Source organism: Amblyomma americanum, chromosome 7 (assembly GCF_052857255.1).
Source record: "Amblyomma americanum isolate KBUSLIRL-KWMA chromosome 7, ASM5285725v1, whole genome shotgun sequence".
NCBI lineage: Eukaryota > Metazoa > Arthropoda > Arachnida > Ixodida > Ixodidae > Amblyomma > Amblyomma americanum.
Genome location: NC_135503.1, coordinates 130,113,268 through 130,137,177, shown reverse-complemented (window position 1 = coordinate 130,137,177; position 23,910 = coordinate 130,113,268). Strand labels below are relative to the sequence as shown.

At 44.5% G+C, this 23,910-nt stretch overlaps 1 protein-coding gene across 1 annotated transcript in view; it reads left to right on the top strand.

Annotated features, from left to right (window-relative positions):
- The window catches only part of LOC144097460 (uncharacterized), a 111,556-nt gene that overhangs the window by 11,602 nt on the left and 76,044 nt on the right, over positions 1–23,910 (top strand). The window contains exons 3-8 of the mRNA XM_077630186.1: positions 1,640–1,675; positions 3,192–3,207; positions 11,637–11,728; positions 15,638–15,679; positions 16,786–16,857; positions 21,407–21,439. Coding sequence (XP_077486312.1) covers positions 1,640–1,675; positions 3,192–3,207; positions 11,637–11,728; positions 15,638–15,679; positions 16,786–16,857; positions 21,407–21,439 — 291 coding nt within the window. The remainder of the gene's footprint in view (positions 1–1,639; positions 1,676–3,191; positions 3,208–11,636; positions 11,729–15,637; positions 15,680–16,785; positions 16,858–21,406; positions 21,440–23,910) is intronic.

Genomic DNA, 23,910 nt, shown 5'->3' with positions numbered 1-23,910 from the left:
GTTATTCCAGTTTACAAAAAAAGGGATACTAATGATCCAGGCAGTTACCGCCCTATCTCGGTTTTGAGTATCAATAACAATGTGTTTTAAAAACTTGTCCCAAAGCAGCCAAATGACTACTTGGAGAGAACTAGAATTATATCTCACTCTCAAAATGGCTTCAGGAATAACTAGTCAACATCTGCAGCAGTAATGGCATAATAATGAAATATTTGTAGCCTCGTCCTAGACTTAAAGAAAGCATTTGATACTGTTAATCACAACATTTTATTTCAGAAGCTAGAACACTATGGTTTCAGGCATTCCACTCTTGATTTCTTTTCAAGCTAGCTTACTAACAGAAAACAACTTGTCCACGTACAACGCTTAATATTATCTCGACAGCCTGTCTGTGCTGGAGTACCCCAGGGGTCGGCCCTTGGCCCTGCGCTGTTTTCTATTTATGTTAATGATTTTCCTCTCTCTTTGCAGAATTCAAAAACGATAATGTACGCTGATGACACTGCAATAATTTTCACAAGCAACACTCTAACTGAAATTGAGGCTTATGCACACGAGCTAAGTAACATCTCTGTATGGTTTAAGGCTATAAACTGACATTAAATGCTCTAAAAACAAAATACATCCTGTTTAGGTCAAGGCACAAACATATCACATATACACGATAACATATTGGCTTCGATAACGTTTTAATTAAGCAAGTTTATTCAATTAAATACCTCGGCGTAACCTTAGATAAGAACCTTAATTGCAAAAAAAAATATTGATACCCTGGGCTCCAAGCTTGCTTCAGCTAGTTGCATTCTAAATAAAACACGCGGGTTGCTGGATGTATCTGGGCTGAAGATCATTTATTTTTCTATTTCTCGTTGTCATTTCACCTACTGCGACGAGTCATGGGCTAGTACATACAGATCTTACATTCATCAAATTATCGCTTTGCAGAAAAGAGCACTGCGAATAATAACATACTCGATCAGATATCAGTCCACTGCTCCTTTGTTCAAAAGGTTGAAAATTTTGCAGTTTACTATGTTATATTTAATGAGGATCGCAATGGTAGTAAACAACATTATACAAAATAATTACCAGCTCTCAATTATTATTTTTCAGTTGCCTAACAGGAACTTTAGAAATTCAAGCAATATTAATTTTAATTACCCTGTAGCCCGAAACGCCTATGGTCAGCGCCTAATTCAGTATTGCAGGGCGAAAGTATGGAATAGTGCACCACTTGATATCAAACTGGCTAACAATGTCCTGTTTTCTATTAAGCGCTTCTACTTATCGAAGATTGAGAGTTATATTTGTTAATCTTTTTATGTCTGCTGTTGAGTGTTGTTCCCTAATTGTTCACTGATCATTTATAACCGAGTTTCATGTTGGTATGTTCTGTTGCTATAAAAACAAATGTGTACATTGGGACAATACTGGCTTCGGCTATTGGCCAAGCAGGTTTCGCAAACGTTTTATAGTATCGGAAGTGAAAATACAGAAAGAAAAGAAAAGGATCTACGAAAGAAGAAAAAAGATAAGAAGTCGCTCTGATATTTTCTGCCTCAATATATCGTGAAAAGCTGCTACTGAACCTGGCCTTACACACTGGCAATGATCTTATCCGTTCTTTGCTTTCTTTCAGAGGATGAAAGAGGCGACTACGAACCCGAGGATAAGTGTGAGTACCGACAATTGGAAATCTTCATCATGCTCAACAATGTTGGAAGGAGAAACTGCTCAGCTGCGCGGTTTCTCTTCACATGAAATCCTTTAACCAAGATGTTGCACTCATTCACAGGCGCACATTACTGATTTGGACGCGAAGTTTTCTCAATTTAGCAAGCCGAGCTCCTTGCACATCAGTTTAAATAGTGAAGCAGTTGAGGATATTGTAATGCACTATTATGACCACATCGTATGAAATGAACTAAGATGCCGATGCGTAAAAAAAATATTGCTTTCAAGTTAGTCCTGCGCTCTAAACGAGTAGTTAACACTGCCACAAAAAACCAATAGCGTGCGTTTTTGAAAGTAAGCAGCAAAAATCAACAGACGTTCCGAGGAAAGAACCGCCGATGTATTATTTGCAGCAATATGCGTTGTGGGTCTATATTGGTCCGTTCTCATAATTCGTTTTTGCACACAGAAAAGAATTCTGAGAATTGATTGGCCGGTCGATATCTTACGACATGCAAAAAAATGCGTCCGCAAAAGACTTCCTTTGGAAACGTGCGCTTGTCCATAATTTCAGGGTATGGCACTTTCGAAGGTAGTCAATAGAGTCATGATGACGCCGCCAGCGCGTAACGCATGCCTTGTCACTGATGGGAGCAGTGTTGTTTAGCCCCACATATCACTATTAGTTACGCGATAGTGTACACCGTTCGGTGGAAAAGCCGTCGCCGTGACAAAGAATTGAATGGAAGGCCTCGTACGCCGGACGGAAATATACTCAGAAGTCTCAAAGGAAACAAGAAATTCGCCTGCATTGGAGTTCCAACCCAGGCCTTCTACGTGCCAGGCGGGCACACAACCCATATGCCGCAAAAGGTCCTTTTTTTTATTGCATGGACATGAAACCCGCTGAGCTACCAAATGCTTTACGCACAGATGTGCTATTTCGAGATGCAGGCACATGTTTTCACGTCTTCGTACACTGCACTGCAGCTGCACAAAAAAATTGTGGGAGACACACACATGCGCCAAGAACCGGAAACCATTCAGGTGGCCGGTCCTGCGCAGCATAAACCCCCGCACCAAGGCGCACTGTGCACTGAACAGAGACTTAGATGAGCGAGGTGGTTGTCCTTGTCGATCCATCATGCGGCTGTCTACAGGCTAAAAAGTACGATCAGCATTAACAGATCACACGGAATTCCAGCGTCTTTCAGGACAGGCAAGCCCCATTTATATCCGGCTCAAGCATGTTAGAAGGGCACCAAAAGCGAACACGTTGCGGTGTGTGTGACAGTAAACTGTGTTGGGGATGTGTACTGATGTCAGAGTAATGCAAAAAATAAAAAGTAAAGCCGCTATCACGTCTAATCTTAAGGCGAAGCTTAAGCGTCCTCCTAATTTTATGTAGCATTCCTGGTTGCGAAATTGTGCGTGCTACTGTTCTGATAATTTGCTGCAACCTGTCGCTGTTAAATTCTTACGTGGAAAACGGCGACGGCGTTCCTCTGATTTTTCAGCACATCGAGAACCAGCGTAAGTTGCGGAGAAAATTCGCCTTCTTTTAATCATAGTTACCTTTATCCCAAGAAAGTTTTTATCAAAACTCACAGGAACACAATCTAAATCTCGTTAGGAACTAACTCGATCTTAGAAAGCGCACGTCATGAACGAAGGCTACATGCAGCCAGTATTTTGCCACTTACCTTTTGACGTAGACGCATTACTCGCTCCCGTTTGGTGTAGCTTGAGAAGGATTTGTGCGTTACTTGTATTGCTTAACTAGCTGTGAAGCGGTGCGAAGTAACAAGCGGCGCATTAATTATAACTTAAAGATATCATCAATTGCAGCTGTAATCATCCCGAAGACAATTGCTGTAAATCCGTCAGTAGCATGAAATAATATGGAAAAGCCACTCTTGTTCACTTGCGAAAAACTGGAGCATTGTGGTACATCGTCAGAGAACCTGAACAGCATCCAGAGAATCAGTGGAGGGCATTCTTTGATTTTGCTAGCGGCGACCACACTGTAGAAAAAAAAAAGATCATTGCGAGAGGTCTTTGCCCTACAGTTGGCTTAACGATGCTGACGTTACTTCTAGCGATGGCCTGGTTGTTTCAGCATCCGTTTTGCACGAGGGATGTGCGGGGTTCGGTCCTCAGCGCCGCTGGGTACCCACCGGTGATACAGTGGGTACAAGCTTTCCTCTGCCCTGGTGCTCGGCTTGATTAGGGTGAAATGCTTTCGAAATGAATCTTGACTGCACCTTGAGAATACAAAAACACATTGTGCTATGGCGCTCTTTTGCCCCAGATACCCTCGCGCCATAAAAATTCACAATCGTCTTTATAGCATTCATGCTAGCTATCTACGTCGAACCTTTAAAATAATGTCGGGCCTTTGCACAACCACAGATTTGTTTGCATAGTTAAATCGCTTCGCAACGCGCTGCTGTTGCACAGTGGTTACGGCGCTCGGCTGCTGACCCGAAAGACGCGGGTTCGATCCCGGCCGCGCTGGCGGAAATTCTGTGAAGGCGAAATTCTAGAGGCCCGTGTACTGTGCGATGTCAGTGCAGGTTAAAGAACCCCAGGTGGTCCAAATTTCCGGAGCCCTTCACTACGGCGTATAACATAGCCTGATTCGCTTTCTGACGTTAAACCCCAATAAACCAAACCAAACAAATCGCTGCACATATTTCAAGCTAATGTGGGTTCTTTCCACACACAATAGAAATAGGCACTGTACTGCCGCGACAAAGTCAAACATCGCGTGTCTCTATCTCCGGCTGCACGCTTCGAGAAGTGCCTCATCTCACTCCCTCTTGTGGACTCTCCACATGGGTCAGCTCACAGGCAGCATGGATGAGCGGTGGCCACGTGCGGCAGTCCTTACAGTTCCTTTCACGACCTGGATAATTAGATTACGCACATTCTGGCAGCCTATATGCGTTAAACGTCCCATGCGAAGCTCAAGAGAACGAAGGATTTAAAACCTTCTTGGGCCTCAAACCTGCCTGCTCCAGGCAAACCCTCCTTTGTCAAAGTAGAAGCTTGGGCAAGTTGGTAGATACTCATTGTAAAGCAGCGCGAACAGCACGTGGACGAAGAAGGAAACGTACAACACGAGCGTTGTGCAACCTGTGCAAACGGGATACGAATGTGCATAAGATGACGGTATCGCTATCTGCATTAGAAATAGAGGACCGGCGTAGAGAGGAATGCGAACCTAGAGTTCTATTTTATCACGCAAACAGCCGCAAAGGTATACCACAACGCAACAACTGCGTTCAGGTGTCGATAATCATACTTCCAGCTGTGTGCAAGTACCGTGCTTTCAGCGCTCCCCAGTGAGTGGTTCTTCCTTCAAATATCGCTAATATTCACGCAACGTTGGAATTGTTTAGTAGCTCCAGGATGACAAGATTGGTTCAGAAAATAGGAAATGGCATGAATCAAGACAACAAGCTTAGTTGGATTGTCACAGGAGGGCATTGAAGGCCCTAAAAGAAGCTAAGGAGGACAAGTGCTGCCTCGAAGGCAGCTACGTGATTTGGGTATGCATCACATGAAGCCTTAAGGAGACAATGGTACCATAGAAACCCCGTAATCTCGAGACGCGTGATTGGTGGCCTGGACGCTTAGTTTATGCATAAAGCGACCTGAGAGATTAGCGAAAAAGCCTTGTAAGCAAGTACACACGTGAAGTAAGCCGACAGCCATTGATAGCTAGGATTTGCGGACGGGAATGTATTAAGGCGAAAACATTTAATTGCTCATACTCGTGTCAGTCTGTTACATCCTAGGTCGCATGACCGTGTCCGTCTGTTACATCGCCACCTAGGTCACGTGACCTTGTCACGTGATCACAACCGGGCCTGTAAACATGGGACATTAACACGTGCCGGAAGTCTTAACTCGGGAACTAAAAAGGTTAGGAGAACAACCGCTGAAGATTGGCTGCTTCAGATAGAGGAGGACCGCACCCAACCCGCAACCCGGCGAGGGAGCCAGTTTCTATTTGCCGTCACAGTCTTTCGGTAGGATGGAATGCCAACCTGGAGTACATCGCATGCGGCACTGCATAGAATTCCACCCCACCTGCTACCTCCCACGCGTATGCCGAGCTATCTTAATCACTACGACAGAGCTCTTTTTTTTTTCTTTATTGCCTGGCTTTGACACAGAAAATTGCACATAACAAACAATCAACAAAAGACAAACGCTATGTACACCCGACTCGAAGTCAGCCAGCATGAGTCTGGCTTCGTCAACTTAAAATTCACGCAGTGTACAGAGTGGCTCTAGTCTTGAGAGCCACTCCGGAGGCTCCGCTGCGGCCTTCTGAATGGCCAGAAACATGTCCATACTTTCTCGAAAGTAGATTCGGGCAGGTCTTGCGTCTCTGTCACAGTGAAAGCCTGCCATTCTCGAGCGCCATATACAGTGGAGGTCTGTCAGCATTATTAAATCATAAGGCACCCCATCCTCATTTTCAACACATAAGTAACGGATGCCATACGGGTCTAGTGGAAATTCTTTCTTTAAGGTTCGCTGTAATACATCCCAAAAATAAACCCCTTCCCAACAGTGTAAAAATACATGGTCTATTGTTTCAGGCTTTCTGCAAATTAAACAGAGCTCTGGTGCTGTTACAGGGTTCAGTGAAGATTTATATACAGTAATGATATTGAATGACAATGAATTCTATCCCGGCAAAATCCAATTCAAATCTGTGCCATGATTCGCAAACGGCTATAGCTTTCCCGCACTCATGAGATTCCTAAGTTCCTCCAACGAATTTTTGTTGTATTTTTTGTGATGTTTATTAATAGTAAACTATACTGTAATCAACGTTTACCTGAATGATTACTGAATATGAATTATAAGAAAAATTGGAGGGGACACTTAAGCTGCGCCCTTAAGGTTATGGCGCAATAGCGTAATTGCTAATTGTTATATATGCCGAAGGTCATTCTCTACTTTACACTCATAGATCCCTGGGAGTCCTCATACCCCTCCGGCAGCAGTGGTCCAACGGTTAAGCGATGCGCCACTATCTTGCAATGGCAGGTGCTCCGAGTGGTGGCCCTTGTGGGGCCCAGGTTCCTGTTCCCTAGCAACCAATGATTAACTGTCACCTGCAACGGTCGGCAGTTTGCGTGCAATCCGGTGGGAAGGTTTTGATAGCGCCGCAAGGTCACGTCACCTGTCAGAGCTATGCTAGTGATTTTTCGCTCACAGCAATGACGCCGGATTTTCTGAGGAACGAGGCCGTTAAAGCTATCAGGTTACAAACTGGAAGGCGTTTTAGCGTTGCTAAGCACGAACTATAGCGCGAAAGTAGTTTTTTGCAGATGGACACCACCGCCGCGTATCTAAAAGCGCGAATGACGTGTCCACTGACCAGATGATCTAGTTTTGCGCCTTTCCATTCCTTTAAAACTAACGGAGTCTAGAACGTTGTCAATGTCAACGTCCGTGAACGCCGACGGCCTAATGCTCCAGTGCCGCGTTTCTGCCACAACGTTGTAAACGCCAACACATAGAGCATACATGAGTGTCTATACCACCGGGTAGCTCAAAGTGCAGTTGAGGTGTCCACAGACGCAGGGAGCCAGTTATTCGCGTTTCGTTTCCGTTCATGACGATCTCAGATCCTTCACGTCCACCTGATTATTTTGTGGGCTAGGAGGTTAATTGTGCTTTTTGCGCGCGGATGGAAGTTGATGAAGGTGACGTGCAGTGCACAGCGCGTGAGTGTGCCAGTTAAATACCGTGCGATATCAGTTTCGGCGATAGCATAGTACTCTCCTGCAGTGGTCAGCGAAGCTGATCTGTTCGTGGTGCCGCGGGTTCGATAGCCGGCCGCAGCAATATTGTTTTGTTTCTGCAGGTACCTGAGAGGTATCAAGGGTCAAAGGTCGGGGCTACAGAGAACCAATGGGGTTTTTAGGAGACCCGCCACGGTGGCTCAGTGGTTAGGGCGCTCGACTACTGATCCGCAGTTCCCGGGTTCGAACCCGACCGCGGCGGCTGCGTTTTTATGGACGAAAAACGCTAAGGCGCCCGTGTGCTGTGCGATGTCAGTGCACGTTAAAGATCCCCAGGTGGTCGAAATTATTCCAGAGCCCTCCACTACGGCACCTCATTCTTCCTTTCTTCTTTCACTCCCTCCATTATCCCTTCCCTTACGGCGCGGTTCAGGTGTCCAACGATATAAAAGACAGATACTGCGCCATTTCCTTTCCCCGAAAACCAGTTATTAATTATTATTTTAGGACTACTTCTGAAGTATAGTGCCTTCCCCCTAAAACAACCACATATCTCCAGAGCGATCCCAAATCGCGCATTTCGCGTGCGCTGCTCTTCCAACTGACCTCTTGTGGCAGCTTTCCAATAATCTTCTTATTAGTGCACTTGTGCTGTCTAGCCTTACCTTGGAAGTCTTCACTAGTGCGACCCCTAAACCATCGCGGCGGAACCGGTATGTCTTGTAATACCGCCATGGCCACATGAAACGTGATCGAATGGTGACGGCGGCAGCTGAGCGAGAACGTTCATCAATGGCATCCAGACTGCCAGAACCAAGTGAACTGATCACGTTCCGCGTGCTCAAGGGTGAAAAGGATGATTCGCAATTTATGCCCTAATCAGTGTTTATCTGAATGATGATTGATTAGAAAGTTAAAGAAAAACTACCACATGTCACCGGTGCTATCCGAACCCACGACAACAAAATTAGGCATCGCTTATACGCGGTGTGGGCGGAACAAGAGACGGAAGGAATCTTACTCACACACAGAGGTCAAAATGTAGTTGTTAAATGCGTTCCTACAATAGAAACAACCACATGCCAACTGTTAGATGTTAACCAATGACCTCTGCATTTCCGCTAATGCTTTCTTTTTATCAATGGCTCTAGATTTTCTTTTTACATTTATGTCTTAGCGAGCCCTTCGTTTCCCTAACTCTGTCTACTCAATAGCTCAACAAGAAGCTAAATACAGGTAGTGTTGATGCGATAGAGAACCAGCCGCCGCCCATGCATTTCGCACACATTTCCCTGTGTAATTTGCAGTATAATAGACCGTTTCACGTCCGCCGTTTTGGGTTTGGTTTGGTGCTGGTGAATGCTGTCAAGGTTGGGCTACACGCTTTACAAGTTGACTAAAAAATGCAAGACTCTAAAGCCGCCATCGTATTTTGGTTCCTAGACAACCACCCGCAAAATGCGGATGTCGCAGGTTCGCATCACACTGGCGACTTGCGGTTTGTTTTCATCTTATTTTCTAATCAATTGCTTTTCGGATAAATATTGTTACGGGGGATGTGGTTATTAACAAGATGAATGGGAAAATGGCCGAAAGCAGGGAACAGCCAGTGTCAGGCTTACCACAGCCCGAGACCTCGCGCTTCAACCTCGCTCTCTTCTACGCTGCGCGCAGCGCCACGCCACGCAGCGTAATCGGCGTAACAATATTTTTCACGCTGTCACTTCCCGTTTATCGACCGCAGAATTAAAAATTCGGTAGAGATTTCTAATACTGTCTACACGCGAACACAATACTGTCCCTGGTTGCATTTTACGGTAATGTTTGTATGTGCATTAAAGTTATTTTCTAGGAGTTTATGTGTTTGAGTATTGGTTGTGCACCAGACCGCAAACGCTCGGACCTCTCGCTGCACGGTGATCATGCTGGCCGAGTGTGCATACCACGGACGTAAGACCTAGATGTTTAGTAACGGTTTGTGAACTGAGGCGCATCACACCACTCGGAAGCCTCCACGATGAACGGTTGCATCACGATTTTGAATAGAAAGTCTGCGAAGGCATACAAACTGAAGGTGCGTATTTCGTCGGTTGGAATCCCTGTCGCTAGCTAGCCTGCAGGTTGACTAGCACCTTTAAGCTATATGTAACGAGAAATCGTATGACACCAGCGAGAACACTTTGCGACAAATGGTTGCGGCACAATTTTGGTACGAAGGCCCGGGAAGCTGGCCCCACTTCGAGATCGGGCAGTGGCGAGTATGCGTAGATGAACGACGTGTGTAAGGCTCTCTGAAAAGCGGCGCTCGGCTTGCTGTGTGCATCATACGGCCGCTTGATCACACCCTGTTTTTTCTTTCCATCACTGCGGTTTTCAGTGTCAGCAGCGGGTCCACACACTCACAGACACAGGCAGCCGGCTTTTCTTGCAATGGGACTAGTGATACTTTTGCATTAAAAAACTCTCCCCATATGCTATGAATGGCTATAAATGTGGAAGCATTTCTTGCCTCATGAATGGCGTGGAGAGGATGCATCACCACGGGCTGTGGACAGGAAGTGTGGACAGAGCGCGGACTCGTGATCTGATGATCATCCTGTAAGAGAGTAAATGTTAATTTCAATCATTAATGACAATTGAATGGAAAGTTTAAACGACCGAATTACCAATTAAAATAAAAATTATATACTAAGCACATAAGTTAATAAATTTTCCGAGTAATTTACAAAATCGTTGAATAACTGTTAATTCCTTCAGAATTGAATGAACAGTAAAATAATGATTAAATTGATTTATAGTTAATCGAAATGATCAATTGGTAATTATTGAATAATAATTAATGACTAAAACGTAGCTAATTAAATTGCTAGCGATGATTAATAACAATAACTAATTGAGGAGGCAAGGAAACTCGATATGCTTTCGCATTTCCGCACGTAAGGAGACGTAAGTGCGCCTTCAGTTTTTGGCTTCCTTCATGTATGTATCTTAAAGGAGCCCCTAACTTCACCATAAATTCGTCTATAAAGAAGCTTTTAAAAGAAATCGATAAGGTATGGGACAGAGGCTGCTTACTTGGAACCACCAAGGGCGTGTGTCATGGTACCAGAATATTTTTTCCATCTTTATTTTACAACGACCATAAACTTAAATAAAAATGTCGAGGTGGATAGTATCGCAATACGTCTATGCAGGAGGCCTCGATAATATTCTGAATTAGCACCAGATCTGGCGAACGCTGTGTTTAACATTACGCGTAGCATCTGCCGGAAATAATGTGTCCAATGCACCAGGCTGTCATTATATGCGATTTTCAATCCAGGCTCATGGTCGCTGGGGCAAATGAGGGTGAAGAAAAAAGTGCGCCTCTCTTTTAGCTGCGCTGTTTTCCGTGGAGCTTGTCAGTTACGGCTACCATACTCTGGAAGATGAGCAAACGCTGCACTTTAGTGTTACACGGCTCTGTTATGTCCAAGATTATATTTCTCTAGGTTCAACATGGTCACAGAAGAAAAGAGGTATTGAAAAGTGTTTCGTTCCATAGATTTCGAAGATGTAAAATATAATATTGATTCCAAGTATACCCATATCATCACTAATAAACGGCAATGTAGCGACGTAATGGTGACGGCAGTTCGGCGTGCAGGAAAATAGCGAAAAGGGCTTCCAAAGGAGCGGACAGAGAACTTTCGGGATACGCGTGCAAAGTTGCAACACTCTGGAAGAAACTTGAATTGGCTTCGCCTGGATGGGATCAATCGAGATAAATCTTGTGGTGTCTTACATCACAAACAAAGTGATAAAGCTGCGTGTGGGCACGTTTGAAGAATGAGCTAAAAAACAGCTACAGAGATTCGCGGCAATACATTAGTGACAATAACTGCTCTCGCGCAACAGTCAAACAGTCGTACTTCAATGCTCTCTACACTTAGCTTTGCTGTAGTCCTACTTGCCTTCCTGAACGCACGAAATTAGCAGTCTAGTCTAAGCCTTTGTGGGCCATTTATATTATACTTTATTGTTTTCTTATGAACTACGTCTGTCCTCGAGACCACCAGTAATGTTAACTCTCAAGGATCCCTTCAGTTGGTCCATTATCCGAAAATCACTTCAGCGCTACGTGTAAAACAACCGCAGAAGAAACAATTTAGGAATTCTTGCGCAAATCGTGGATACTGTTCCGCGCCGCAGGCGGGTTCCGCACAACAGAAGCCTCATCGTGGCCATCTGTGTCACCACGGCGTTGACCCTCTGCTTCCTCTTCTACCTCTGGGGAACAGCACGTAAGTAGAGCCTTCGACACAGCACATGGCGATGCACACAGGGGTTGAGGAAATATAGGCCTGCTTTCTAATTCTCTACAAACCCCACAGATAATGAAGAAAGGGGCTCTCCGCCGTGCTTCCCAAGAATAAATTTCTTAATTTTTCGCTTCTTGATTGATATTCTGACGGTTGAGTCCCGACAGGTCCTCTAATCTAAAGTTAATGACCTTCTTTAAATTAGAATTCATATTTCAAGAAAGCACCCGGCGAAGCTTTGAGACGTTAGCGCGACCGCAAACGGCCCTGGAGTCTTCAGTGCGCGATTAACTACAGTCAAAAAAGTACACGGAATCGCGGTCAACCGGTTCTCGCGTTTACGGAGTGCTGGAGCACCGCTACCTATATGCAGAGGCGTGGCGTTCAACCAGAGCTAGACTACGTTCAACCAGAGCTAGACCATCAGCAATTTTGTCCTTACCTCAAGGCGGTAGGTGCGTGGTCGCCATGAGGTCTGAAATTGTGAGCTGCCTAGGGCTGACCATGTTAAGCCTAGCCATAACTGAATATTAAGCTAATTAGTTGATATTGGAGTCTAACATTTTGTACTCATCGAGCCTGTTACGAATATGCGATTAGTTAGATCAAGACATCATCGGTAAGGTAATGATAAGCGATTATTTAGGTCTAAACTTAACTTAATGTTAACTTCATTAGTTAATGATGGTGTCTGACGTATTGTACTCAGTTAGAGGATTGTAAATATCTAAATGGTTTGATGATCACCTCAATATTTCTGAGTTAAAAGCGATTAAACATAGTCACGTCACCATTTAATTATGATGTCGCAGAATGATTATTAAGCTTAATGAAGTCTCCTGATCACCCCGTCAAGCACGCAAAAGTAGTTTTGCTGCAAGTCATTCGTTGCCGAGATATAAGCATAAGAAGACATCCCCAATCAATCACTAATTGGACATATCAGTGACGTCACTAATCAGTCATCAATTCGATATACTAATGATGTCATCGATCAATTACCAATTGGATTGCGATATCAATTTACTATGGGGCCGCCAACTTGAATTCCTCAGACGTGGAAAATGTCATGCCGAAAAGGAGGCGGTAGCAGAACCCAAGAAATCGAGAAACGGGATGAGTATGTGCTAACGCTCTCAAAAGAACAAAACACAGAGGTCATATGAGTGGCCGTGTTTTTTTACAGAAGTATGTATGTAGTTACATTCGTATGCATGCATGTGTGTATGTATGTATGTAAGTATGTATGTATGTATGTATGTATGTATGTATGTATGTATGTATGTATGTATGTATGTATGTATGTATGTATGTATGTATGTATGTATGTATGTATGTATGTACGTACGTACGTACGTACGTACGTATGTATGTATGTATGTATGTATGTATGTATGTATGTATGTATGTATGTATGTATGTATGTATGTATGTATGTATGTATGTATGTATGTATCTATGTATGTATGTATGTATCTATGTATGTATGTATGTATGTATGTATGTATGTATGTATGTATGTATGTATGTATGTATGTATGGTAGGAGCGTCCCCTTTAAAACGTAGTAGTGGCAGGCACATTTCATGCTTTGCATGTTTTTCTTGAGATTTGTCTCACCAAACTGTGTAACTTAAAGGCATTATCTAGAAATCCACCAATTTCTACAAATGATGAATACAAATACCTGTACTGAACTTTACATTCCACCAATTTTAATATTGAACACATATGCTTAAATCATTGGCCTGTTTCTTAGCCACCAACCTTCCAACCGCCTTTGGCTAACGTCTACCGCAGATTCATTCACATTGCCTTTGTTAACTCTAAACCTTAGAACCTCACGGAAAGTGAATGTTCGTGTATTGACATCTGAACGGACAATGCGACTTTATATTAAAAGATATTCAATTGTTTCTGCAAGTTTACCACGCTCCATACAGGTGTCATCTTTTCGTTAAATTTCCTTTGTACGTTTGCTTTGAATAACGCTATGATCTCGCTTCAAAGAGTAGGATACAGTCTCTTGAATTATCGTAGCACCATTTGTTCATAATTAGCCATTTACATTTTCGATACAGGTCAAGAGTCTGCTTTTTTTCTTCATCGCATCAGTCCTTTTCTCACGCTCTGCATTTTTGACCTGCCTTTTAAACCTCTTTTACTTGTCCGTTCAGAATACTTACTGGTTGTCTCTTCATTTTCCTCCACCATGTATGAGCGCACTTTCTCTACAAGTAAATAAATACCTTGGCTGCACAACAAATAACAAACAGGGCTCTGCAGTGGCATCTATATTGTGTAATGTAACCAGCTCACTTGGAGGACGCCGCCATGTCCGTTGGTTGTACTCAGCTTGAAACTGAAACCGGATAGGGAGCGCGATGGCAACTTTGTCAGAGCATAATAGAGGTGCTACCTAAAATTTGAAATCTGCGGGACTTGTAAGCGTAGTTTTTAAGTGCAGAACGCGATCGCATTATCAGCTGCCGTTCGCATAACCTGCTCTTCACTCACTCAACGCCCTAATTCCTAAATTACTTACTCATGATTGCCCATGTACGCATCGGCGCATGTATCTAAGGCATAGCTAAGTGAAATACCACAAGGCATTCGCTAGGTCCATGTTTACTCAGCTTTAACCAACGAGCCTTCGCGGCCTGTGTTGTGTGCCCATCTCAGTCCGAAAGTACAGGGTTCCATTCCCACCTAACTCACCTGTATTTAGTTTGCAGTGCCGTTCTTTTATTTTCATATTTCAACGATTCAAAGACTATTGCGACCAATCCCGATGCTTTGATGCTAAATTATCTGCCTTTTTAATTGTTTTACTTCCTTGGTCATATTTGTGTTGCGACGGCAACGACGAAGGCAGTGCCAGCGCCGGCTTTCCTGCGACGCGGGGCCCTTAACACTACCGCGTTGAATTGCATCAATAGCACAACGTCCAGCGTGAGGCGCGTCAAGACGTTCTGATTGCTGCCTCCAGTTTCCAACTACCGTTTCGAATGCTTAATACGTGGCGCTTAATGGGAGAAAAAAAATAGCGCAATTACGGGGACGAGGAAAGAGAGAAACAGGGGCCTTCGCACTATTTTTCTTCTGTGTGAACCAACTTGCCCATCTCAGTTTCCGGAAAACATGTAGACACGCGGTTCCATCGACATTCACAGGACAGTAAGCAGAAATTGCAGAGGATACTACTCGTAGTCACACGTATTGGCGGGATCTCCTCACTTAATGGAAATGGCCAGGTGATTTTCTGACAGCGAACTCATGGTCGAAAAACGCAATGTGGGGATATCCTGAGGCGCATATTAAGAGGTGCACCGGTTTGAGGTGATCGCTTCTCTTCAAGAAAGGGCTATCAGAGGCAAATTCTTCCTAAGCCAAGAAGCTGAACTGAAATCCCGTGGCCTGAAATGTTCCTTCACTCCTGTGCTCAAAAGAAAAGGCTTGATCCCCTTTTCCGATACCTTCTTTGCTGCGAGGCGTACTGAGGCGTGGTGTTGTGAGGCGTACTTTTGGTTGGCCGTTTTCCCGTTGAATTTCTTTTCCCATGTGTCCTCGTAGGCCCTGCTTTTGAGAACAGAGAAGGCGTGCGAGATTGCTCGCTCGCTGTCAACCATGGAATGTCGCCAGCGACGGCTGTCATTTCTATACGAGCAAAGTAATCGTCAGAAAATCAAGGCCTCTGCCCGGTGACGCGAAGACGAGCTGTGTACAAGCAACTGGTTCGTGCGCTCACTGCGCATTGTTCATGTATAAACTTTTGGAGAAAATCTGCAATGTGGGCGGCTCAGTCTCTGTGTTAAACTCCTGCGAAAAGCACCTAATACAATAGTGCTTCAAATAACGGTTCTCATTTTAAGGTGCCTACCAATTTTTGCAGCCTCCGCCGAGGCGCTGAAAGAAACTACGACGCCGTCGACAGGTAAGGCTGCTCCAAAGCTGTGACAGGCGCTCTTGATGAGGCTATGCAGGACTAAGGTTCGCTTTTTCCGGTGGATATCTTTGTATATTTTGAAGCGAGCGAGGGCACTTCGCAACAGAAATCTTAGATCATTCAAGTTTCGAAACTCCGTTTCAAATTGTGACTAGTCCTTGCAGCCACTTCCCGAGTCTTTAGAGATGGTGCCGCCATTTTGAATCTGCAAATAAAAGCTGTTGCTATATCTCGGCGGATAGCAGTAATGAAAAAGCCTGCTGACAAAAAAAAAAGGTCTATCTGGTACATTTCGTGGCTGTTATCACTAAATTGTATTTAACAAACACATTTGGTAATTCGATAACGAATCGTCGTTCATGGACTGAACTGAGATTCTTTTAGGTCGCAACTGCCCAGTAGACTAGGACGCCACAGATATGTACCTTGTGCTCAGAAAAATAAAAAGTGCAACTTGATATCAAAATCAGGGGCAGCAGGTAGAAAGTGAACAGTAATAACCGGCTCTTCTAGACAACGTCCCTAACCTCATATTACTTAATTATTGCCACTACGTCGCTACAGTGTTCAGAAATTTGCTGACAGGGAAGCTCATTATCCCTCATACCCAGAAATTTTGGACAAAAGCATTTTTTTACGGGTAAGAGTTTATGAACTGAATTTTTTATTAATTGTAAGATTTCGCTACAACAATCAATATATCGGCAGACTTCCTGTAACGAATCTCGTAATTTTGCAATTAACGTATTTTTCCGTAGTCAAAAACGTTCCCCTTTGGTTTTCTATCGCTGCCTTAACCTCTTGAGGCGGGCGATCGAAAAACCTCAAAATTAAAATTTTGCTACGGTTCATATAAGAATGGACCATTACCTTTAATATTTCCATGAGATTAGCTTACAATATTCCAATATTCACAATGTTTCGCCAAGGATGCTGCGCCTGACTACGTGCCATCGTGGCTCAGTTTTATTTGTTAGATACCGTGTTTTTAAATTTTCAGACTGTGAATGAGTACCAATGCCGCCGCGAGCGTGCCCAGCTGCCATGCCTGCCGGAGTCAGCGTTGCACACTTTCTGTCTGTTCGCATGTGGAGAGCGGTACTACGTGGGGAACGGTGGTGCTTCAGGGACCAGTGGCCATGCAACGAACAAACACACTGCACACCGTAAGTAAAAAGCAGTTGGCGAAGGCGCGCCTTAATTTTACGTGTCTTTCAATCACATCTTTTTTATCTGGAGAAAACACGCTAAATAATTCTGTAGCCTTTGGGGAATGTGTTTCCGCTGGAATTCTTCTGAACCAAAATACAGGATAGTCAAATAACTATAGGATGCGTTTCGGCCGCTTTTTATTTGTTACTCAGATATTAACATCCGTTTTCCTACCCCGTGCGACTCACGTAGCGGTCCCCCGCCTACAGAAACCGTGCCTGGCGGTTCGAGCAGTGTGGACTCTACTCCCCCAACTATATATCAGCTCCAGCGCTAGGCGACGGGAGCGTCAACACATTTTCTACATCGCGCCATGTTTTAACCAGTGACACGTACACTCTTATCCAAAAGTATGCCCCAGCACATGAAGATGACGTCGATGAGTGTAGCCGTTTGAAATACTTGGTTCAATTACATGGCTTGAACAGCGCTAAGATGAAAGGTGGAAAAAAAGTAGGCAAGTCATGAAAGGCATTGAGCGCCTTGTGACCGATGCATCAGTTCATTCATCGTCTCAGCCTTCATTAAGCCAATGATGATGCAAAGGAGCCGTAAACAAGAAACCCGACCTCACTTTTCCGGCCTATTTGCACCCGCTAATACACGGTTAGGACAACGCAACTTTGCTGAGTTCTTCTCGCCGATGATGTCTGCTGCTTCTTGTGATAACTAGCCGAGCTAGAAGGAAAAATCGGGAGTTCTGAAGGCTCACAGAACAGCGGTTAAGCACTGGCAGGGTGCTTTTTTTTTATTAGAACACAAACTTGAAAATTTTTCTATATCACCTTTCAATTGGGATGTGTCACAATCCAGAATCCAGTCACCCTTAAGAGTTTGTCCATGTGACCGTTTTGTCGTTGTAGTCCCAACTTGCGCAACTGACGATGTAACCTTATTCATAGGGACCGTTAAGCCACTAGAAAAAAAATGCACAAATCCTATGCAGTGCAAAAGACATTTGAGAGCAGCATGCGAGAAAATTTTCGGCAGAGACACTTAAGACTGCTTAGCTGTGAGAATGCGAAAGCATGAAAGCTCTCAGTAAGTTACGTTGCAGAATGATTATGAGCCGTGAGTATGATGACGAGGCATGACTATGTATACCTTGTACAAACTCTATACACCTTACACTAGGTTACCTTTTAAGTGCTGGGTCATGCTATGCTTCAGAATGACTCTGAGTCATGAGTCATCACTTCCATACGTTACGTTTCGCCATTCATAACTGCTTATGTTAGCTTACATGCGTTGCGACCTCGTAGGCCAGCGTTCCGACATCATCCTGTTTCGTGCCATGCACGGCGACGGACTCCAGCTTTTAAGTTGGGACGCGCTTGATTGAGTAGCTATTAGCAGACACAAAATTGCTGCCTGGTCACTTGGTCTGGGGGTCTGGTCTTAGGTCGTCAACACCACATCCATCAAAACTGAGAAACATTAGAAAAAAAAAAGTCTGTCTACAACATTTTTGCAAATTGACTCTGGTCTGGCTACGAGTACAGTCAGTATTTCTGAAGCAGTAACAGGTAAAAGGGCCGTAAATTCTACTAATCCCCTGTGAAAACAAGATCTCTTGACAAGAATATATAATCTACTGCTACAAGATTTAGTTTATGAGCCTGATTAACCTTCGTGGTAGCAAGAAATGATTTAAACTTCTTTGAGTATTGGGGCAGAGATTATGTTCAGGTTTCATAATACAAGGCGGACTAACCCTAATTACTCTAAGCTTGTGGGAAGCTCTAAGCTTGTGGGAAGCTCAGTGATAGCTCTAGCTAAATGAATACGCTTTCTTTAACCACACTAGTTCTGGACAAACTATATTTCTTCTTTTGCGTACTACAACAACCGTACTTTCAGCAAGTCTTCTTTATCTTGGGAGAGTAGTTTTATAGCCTGTGCTATTCGACATCCCTGTAACTCTATACAGTAGTGCTCCATTGCATGCGATGCGTTTTTGTAAGTACACAGGGAAAGAATTGAATGCGCACCACGAATTCCGGTGCTGTAGCACGCTTCGAGTGTATAGTAGTTAGAGCCGTGGGTATACATGGGTTTATGACTCAGCCGTCAGGTTTTCTGGTAGAGGCGCTCTGTCACGAGGTAAGTCATTTTAATTCGGCTGCATGTCTCTTTGAAGCTCCAAAACAGGCTTGAAAGATAGGCAGCATTCTATTTTTCGCTTCTCGGATAGACTAAATAGCAGTAGAAGAAGCATTTTCTTCTTTATTCTACTGATCCTGCTTCACTGTTTCCCCTTTTCCCTTGCTCAGTGTTAGACCCGATACAATTGCCGAAAAAAAATCTTGCGGCCCATAATTATTACGAACACGTTAGCGTGCACAACAGCTTATGGTGAAACGCCGATGCGCATAATCAGGGACGCAGTGATCGCTAAATACCACAGCAGGTTTATTTCGACACTATCCCAATAAATTCCATGATATTCCGCACTTCCCATTTTTCACAGAAGCGAACAGTGGTACTGTGTATTTCGCGAAAAGAGATTTAGAACAGTACTAGAAGTATCAGTTACGCGAAGACTACTCTGGCCGCTCGCAGAACACCTCTTAGTGAACCGAAAAATGAAATGCGAAGGACAGACACGCGCGACAGTCTTTTCCACCTCACGGGCAGTCATATCTCCTGGCTGCTGTAATAAATTCACTCCATCTTTGGGTTGAATTTCAGGGGGTTGGGAAAAATTTTATATAGGATGTCTAAGTGAACCATTTAAAGTTGTAAACCAGTTTTATAGAGAAAAATATGTATTGAGCATCATATTTTCTCCCAGGGCGGAGACAATCTCCTATAAAAATCATTCTAGGTACGTGGCTGACTAATAAAAATTCACTGTTAAACTTAAATATAAAATTCGCTGATCAACTTTTTGTTTAATAAATGTATTAGTGACAATACGGGAATCGAAGCATGCACGGACAAGAGGACGTTTTATCAGTTTTCGGAACAAGAAGAAAGTAATTTTGTGAAGCTCTAGAGCGAGTTGAAATCTGGAGCTTTTTCCTGCACTAAATCGTAACTCAGCGCAAAGGGCGCGCGGGAAGCTCGGTGCTGGCGCAACTGCGCTGATGACGTGTTGTAACGACTACGGCGACCAATTACAACTTCCTTATATATTGTACCGTAGTATGCACTTTATTCTGTGCTATCGCTGTCAAAAATGTACATTCAATTTTTTCTATTGCTGTTGCAGACAGAAGAGCTTCAGTTTGTACTGTCGTTTTAATGCTTATGCTTGTCTGCTTTTTCACACTTTTCTTCGCACCCCGCTTTTTTCAAGTCACGACATGACATACAGGTGCGCTCTGTTCGAAACATACATCACAAAGAATACACAAAGAATACACCTCGAGACACAGTCACAGACAAGTTCCTCTTAGCTGCTCAGAAATATACATGGCTTGCGCTACAAAGGCTGATTCCATCATGGCTGGTATGTTCCCCTGCTTGGATTTTTTGCTAGTTTATTTTTTGTTTCTTGTGTTTCGTTTTTTCATGAATATATGCGTTCGAAAATGTGCCCAGTCGAAATTAAAATAAGTGGAATGTACACACTGTAACGTGATGTGTGTCGAACTAAGAACGGAGGCACCCAGATGGGGGCAGGAACAAGAAGAACGCTTGGGGTTTATTGGTACGCCTTTATATAGGTGATGGGGCGGGGCACTAGCAATGCTAAGCGGACAGCTTATGGGCGTGGCATGATAAGGCCGTCAGTGCTCTGTAACGATAAGGCAGATAGTGCACGCCCGACACACACGCTTTTCTGTGGCTGTATCTCCTGGCGTATTATTTTTGTCCGCCTGCTGGGAAGTTAGAGAACCGCTATGTCATAATGAACGGCCAACTGATCCCATTTAAAGCACTGCCAGTTGGCGATGGCACTCCATTCTGTTCGCATCAAACGGCTAAAAAGGAAATGTGCAGAGGTGAAACCGCGCATACAGTTCGAATAGGGCACCTTATAAGGACTGAAGCACGTCATCAGCAGATGTTTTGGTTTTGTACGAAAAAAAAAACGCTCTAGAGAATGACTTTTTCGTCGTTACAAAAACTGGTACGACAACTTCTTGTCCGTGGATTCTATCCGTTGCCACTAACCTCCCAATAAAAAACATATTTATTGTGTGTTAATAGCTACCTCATGTAGCACAAAAACGTCAACCGCTCCGGAGAGTATCCTCGCAAAATCATTCTTTTATATCTAACATCCTAAATACATAACAATTTTAAAGCGCTGACTGAAACACTCGGTGTAGCGAGGGACCCCACTAATTATCTTGTACGCTTCAAAGTCTTTCCTTTTTTATTTGTGCGGTAAACCATTGAGATTTCAAATATAGCTTCTCTTTTGTTCTAAGAAAAGACTAGAGGGCTGCAAAAGGAAAACGCCAGCAGTTGCCAAAGTCTCTATTATATGCGTGCTTGAACGTTAGCTCAGAAAACAGTTATTTCATTGCATTTTTCCTCTCTCTTTCACAGCAGCTACACCTTTCGAAGACCTTCTCCCGAGCGGTAAGTCACAGTCCCAAATAACTGAAGCGCAGAATCGAGATTAAAAGAATTTGAAAGGGATACTAATCGTGAACTTTAAAATTTCGAACAAAAGTAAAAATAAAACTCTGTACCCTTTTACTGACACATTATTCACCCGATTGGTTTCTTTAGACATTTTAGGCAACGTGCCAAGCCGGCCTTGTAAAACGGAAGCAATGAGTCAGACGTCATAGCACCCGATTAAGATGGCGGTTTAATGCGCTCCTCACACAGTTTGTGATTTCAGGTCAAATTGTCGCGACTATGAAATTCGCTACACCAAGGAAGCATGCACCTTCGTAGATGAAGGAGCTTTTAATGCATATAGGAAAAGGAACTGTGGTTAGAAGCAGTCGGCCTCGGCACTTCAACGACAAAAAATTCCCCATAGGGACATAAAATTACTTGTTTTCTAGCGCATTATCATGAGGGGATTTGAGTTCTCTCAAGAACCGAATAAATAAGCACGAAGGTAGGTTTTTTCCGACACAATGGGATATTTATTATTTCCTAAATGGAATTGGTACGGGATGGTGAAGGAATGTACTTTGTGCTCACAAAGATATTTTAAAGCTAGCCTTTTGGAGTTAATGCCTATTCAGAGCCAACAAGAAAACTCATGATATTGTAGCACTTGCTTAAGAAGACATAGCTTTGGGTTATATTCTCTTTTTGGAACTCTTCTTTAATTTGCTGTTGCCTGGGAGCCTTTGAGGATGTGATACTATGAAATTTTTTTAGTACAGTGCACATGATGGATTGTACAGTAACTACTGTAGAAATACGTAGCACAGTAAAGTAACTGATGTCCTGCACTCAGGGGCACGGATTAAGAATTAGGGGCTGTACAGTGCTGTAACTGTCACTATACGAGGCACTGCAACGGCACTGCGCAAGGGGAGCGAAATTAGAGATGTGACAGGTCCGTTGGCGGTCAGGACAGAAAAAGAGAAGACACCACGCCAGCCAAATGCGGGGACAGAGGGGGGGGGGTGGAGGGGGGATGCCAGATGAAAATAAAAAGTCAGGGTGTGGTAGGTGGTGGTGGTGCTGATGGTTAAAACATTTATCATTTAGAAGGGCGCCCGTAGGATCGGCGTTGGTGAGCGGAGTACTCAGTCCAGGACATCGATAGCTTCTCCTATGCTTCGGGTGGCGCGAACTCGAAAGAGTAGCTACTAATGAGTACGTAGCCGGTGGGGGGAGAGGGGGTATTTATTGGTGGGTGCAGAGGAAGAGAGGGAGCTTGGACACTCCCAAGTGGAGTTAGATTCTGCATGACCGTCAGTGCGAGGGACACTGTGAGGGAAGGTGTGCGTGCGGGAACTTGTGGAGGGGTCACCTAAGGTACCATTTGGCATAATCCTGGCATTTAAATTTACGCACAACCGGTGCAGTGTACGGGTTGCAACGGCCAGGCGACGCGACGATGGCTAGCAGCGGCACAAGCAGCAGAAGGATCATCCATTTGGACTCAGTGGTAGCGGCAGGAGCATAGAGCATCCGAAGTTCCAGGCCGGCGGGCTTGTATGAAAACACTGCTCCCCCAGTGCGCACAGCAATCACTTCCCACCGTGGAGCTAAAACCCATGACTGTTACCTACTCTTGAACGCACAAACTATCACAAACGCCCACAGCTGCAGCGCACGGAATCATAGTCCGAATATTCGCATAAGTTACTCGAGGGCGTCCGGTAATCCACAAAACGGACGGCTTGAGGTACTTTTGAAGCTAAGGGAACGCACAAATCCATCGGTCCTTCTCAGGGAAAGCCAGCACCGCTTCAGGAGGACCGACGCAGGAGGTAGTGTAGATGTAACAGAGGCGCTCATTCGCACTAAGCCGATGCGCGGGAAGGAAGCCGATAGCTTCGCGAGGTGCTCTAATGGGCGCCGTGCAGCTGAGCAGCAAAGCGGAGAGACAGAGGTGGGCCCCAGAAAGAGGCGCTGCGAGCAACGGCTGCGGCCGCGGAGAGCGATGAAAAAAAAATGGAGGAGGCTTAAGCTTCGCCTTGAAAAGTGGAACGCGACAGCGTGTTGCAGCGCTGCGGAACGCCATCGCCCGTTCGGCGCGGCGCCTTGCCCGTTAGACAAATCTCTCTGCTACGTACGGTGAAACGAACGCACGGAGCGGCAAACCACGTAGAAGCGCTGCCAGGCGCCTTGCCGAAACACACGGGACTCAAGCTGCAGTCGTGATTCGTCGACACATCGTTCTCGACAAACCCGATGCCACGAACGCCAGCATAGCTTCCGCGTCGACCGAACGGGCAGCAGGCTGCAAGCTTCGTGGTAAGCGCGCCTTGGATGTGCGCTGCGTTCGCAGCGCACCGCGTGATTCCTGCATCCCTGCACGGCTTCACTGCGCCCGAACGAGACGAGTGGGAGGCGCTGCCGTCGCGCACTATCTGTTTGGAGAGTGGCGTTCATTGCGAGGAGGAGGAGAGAAC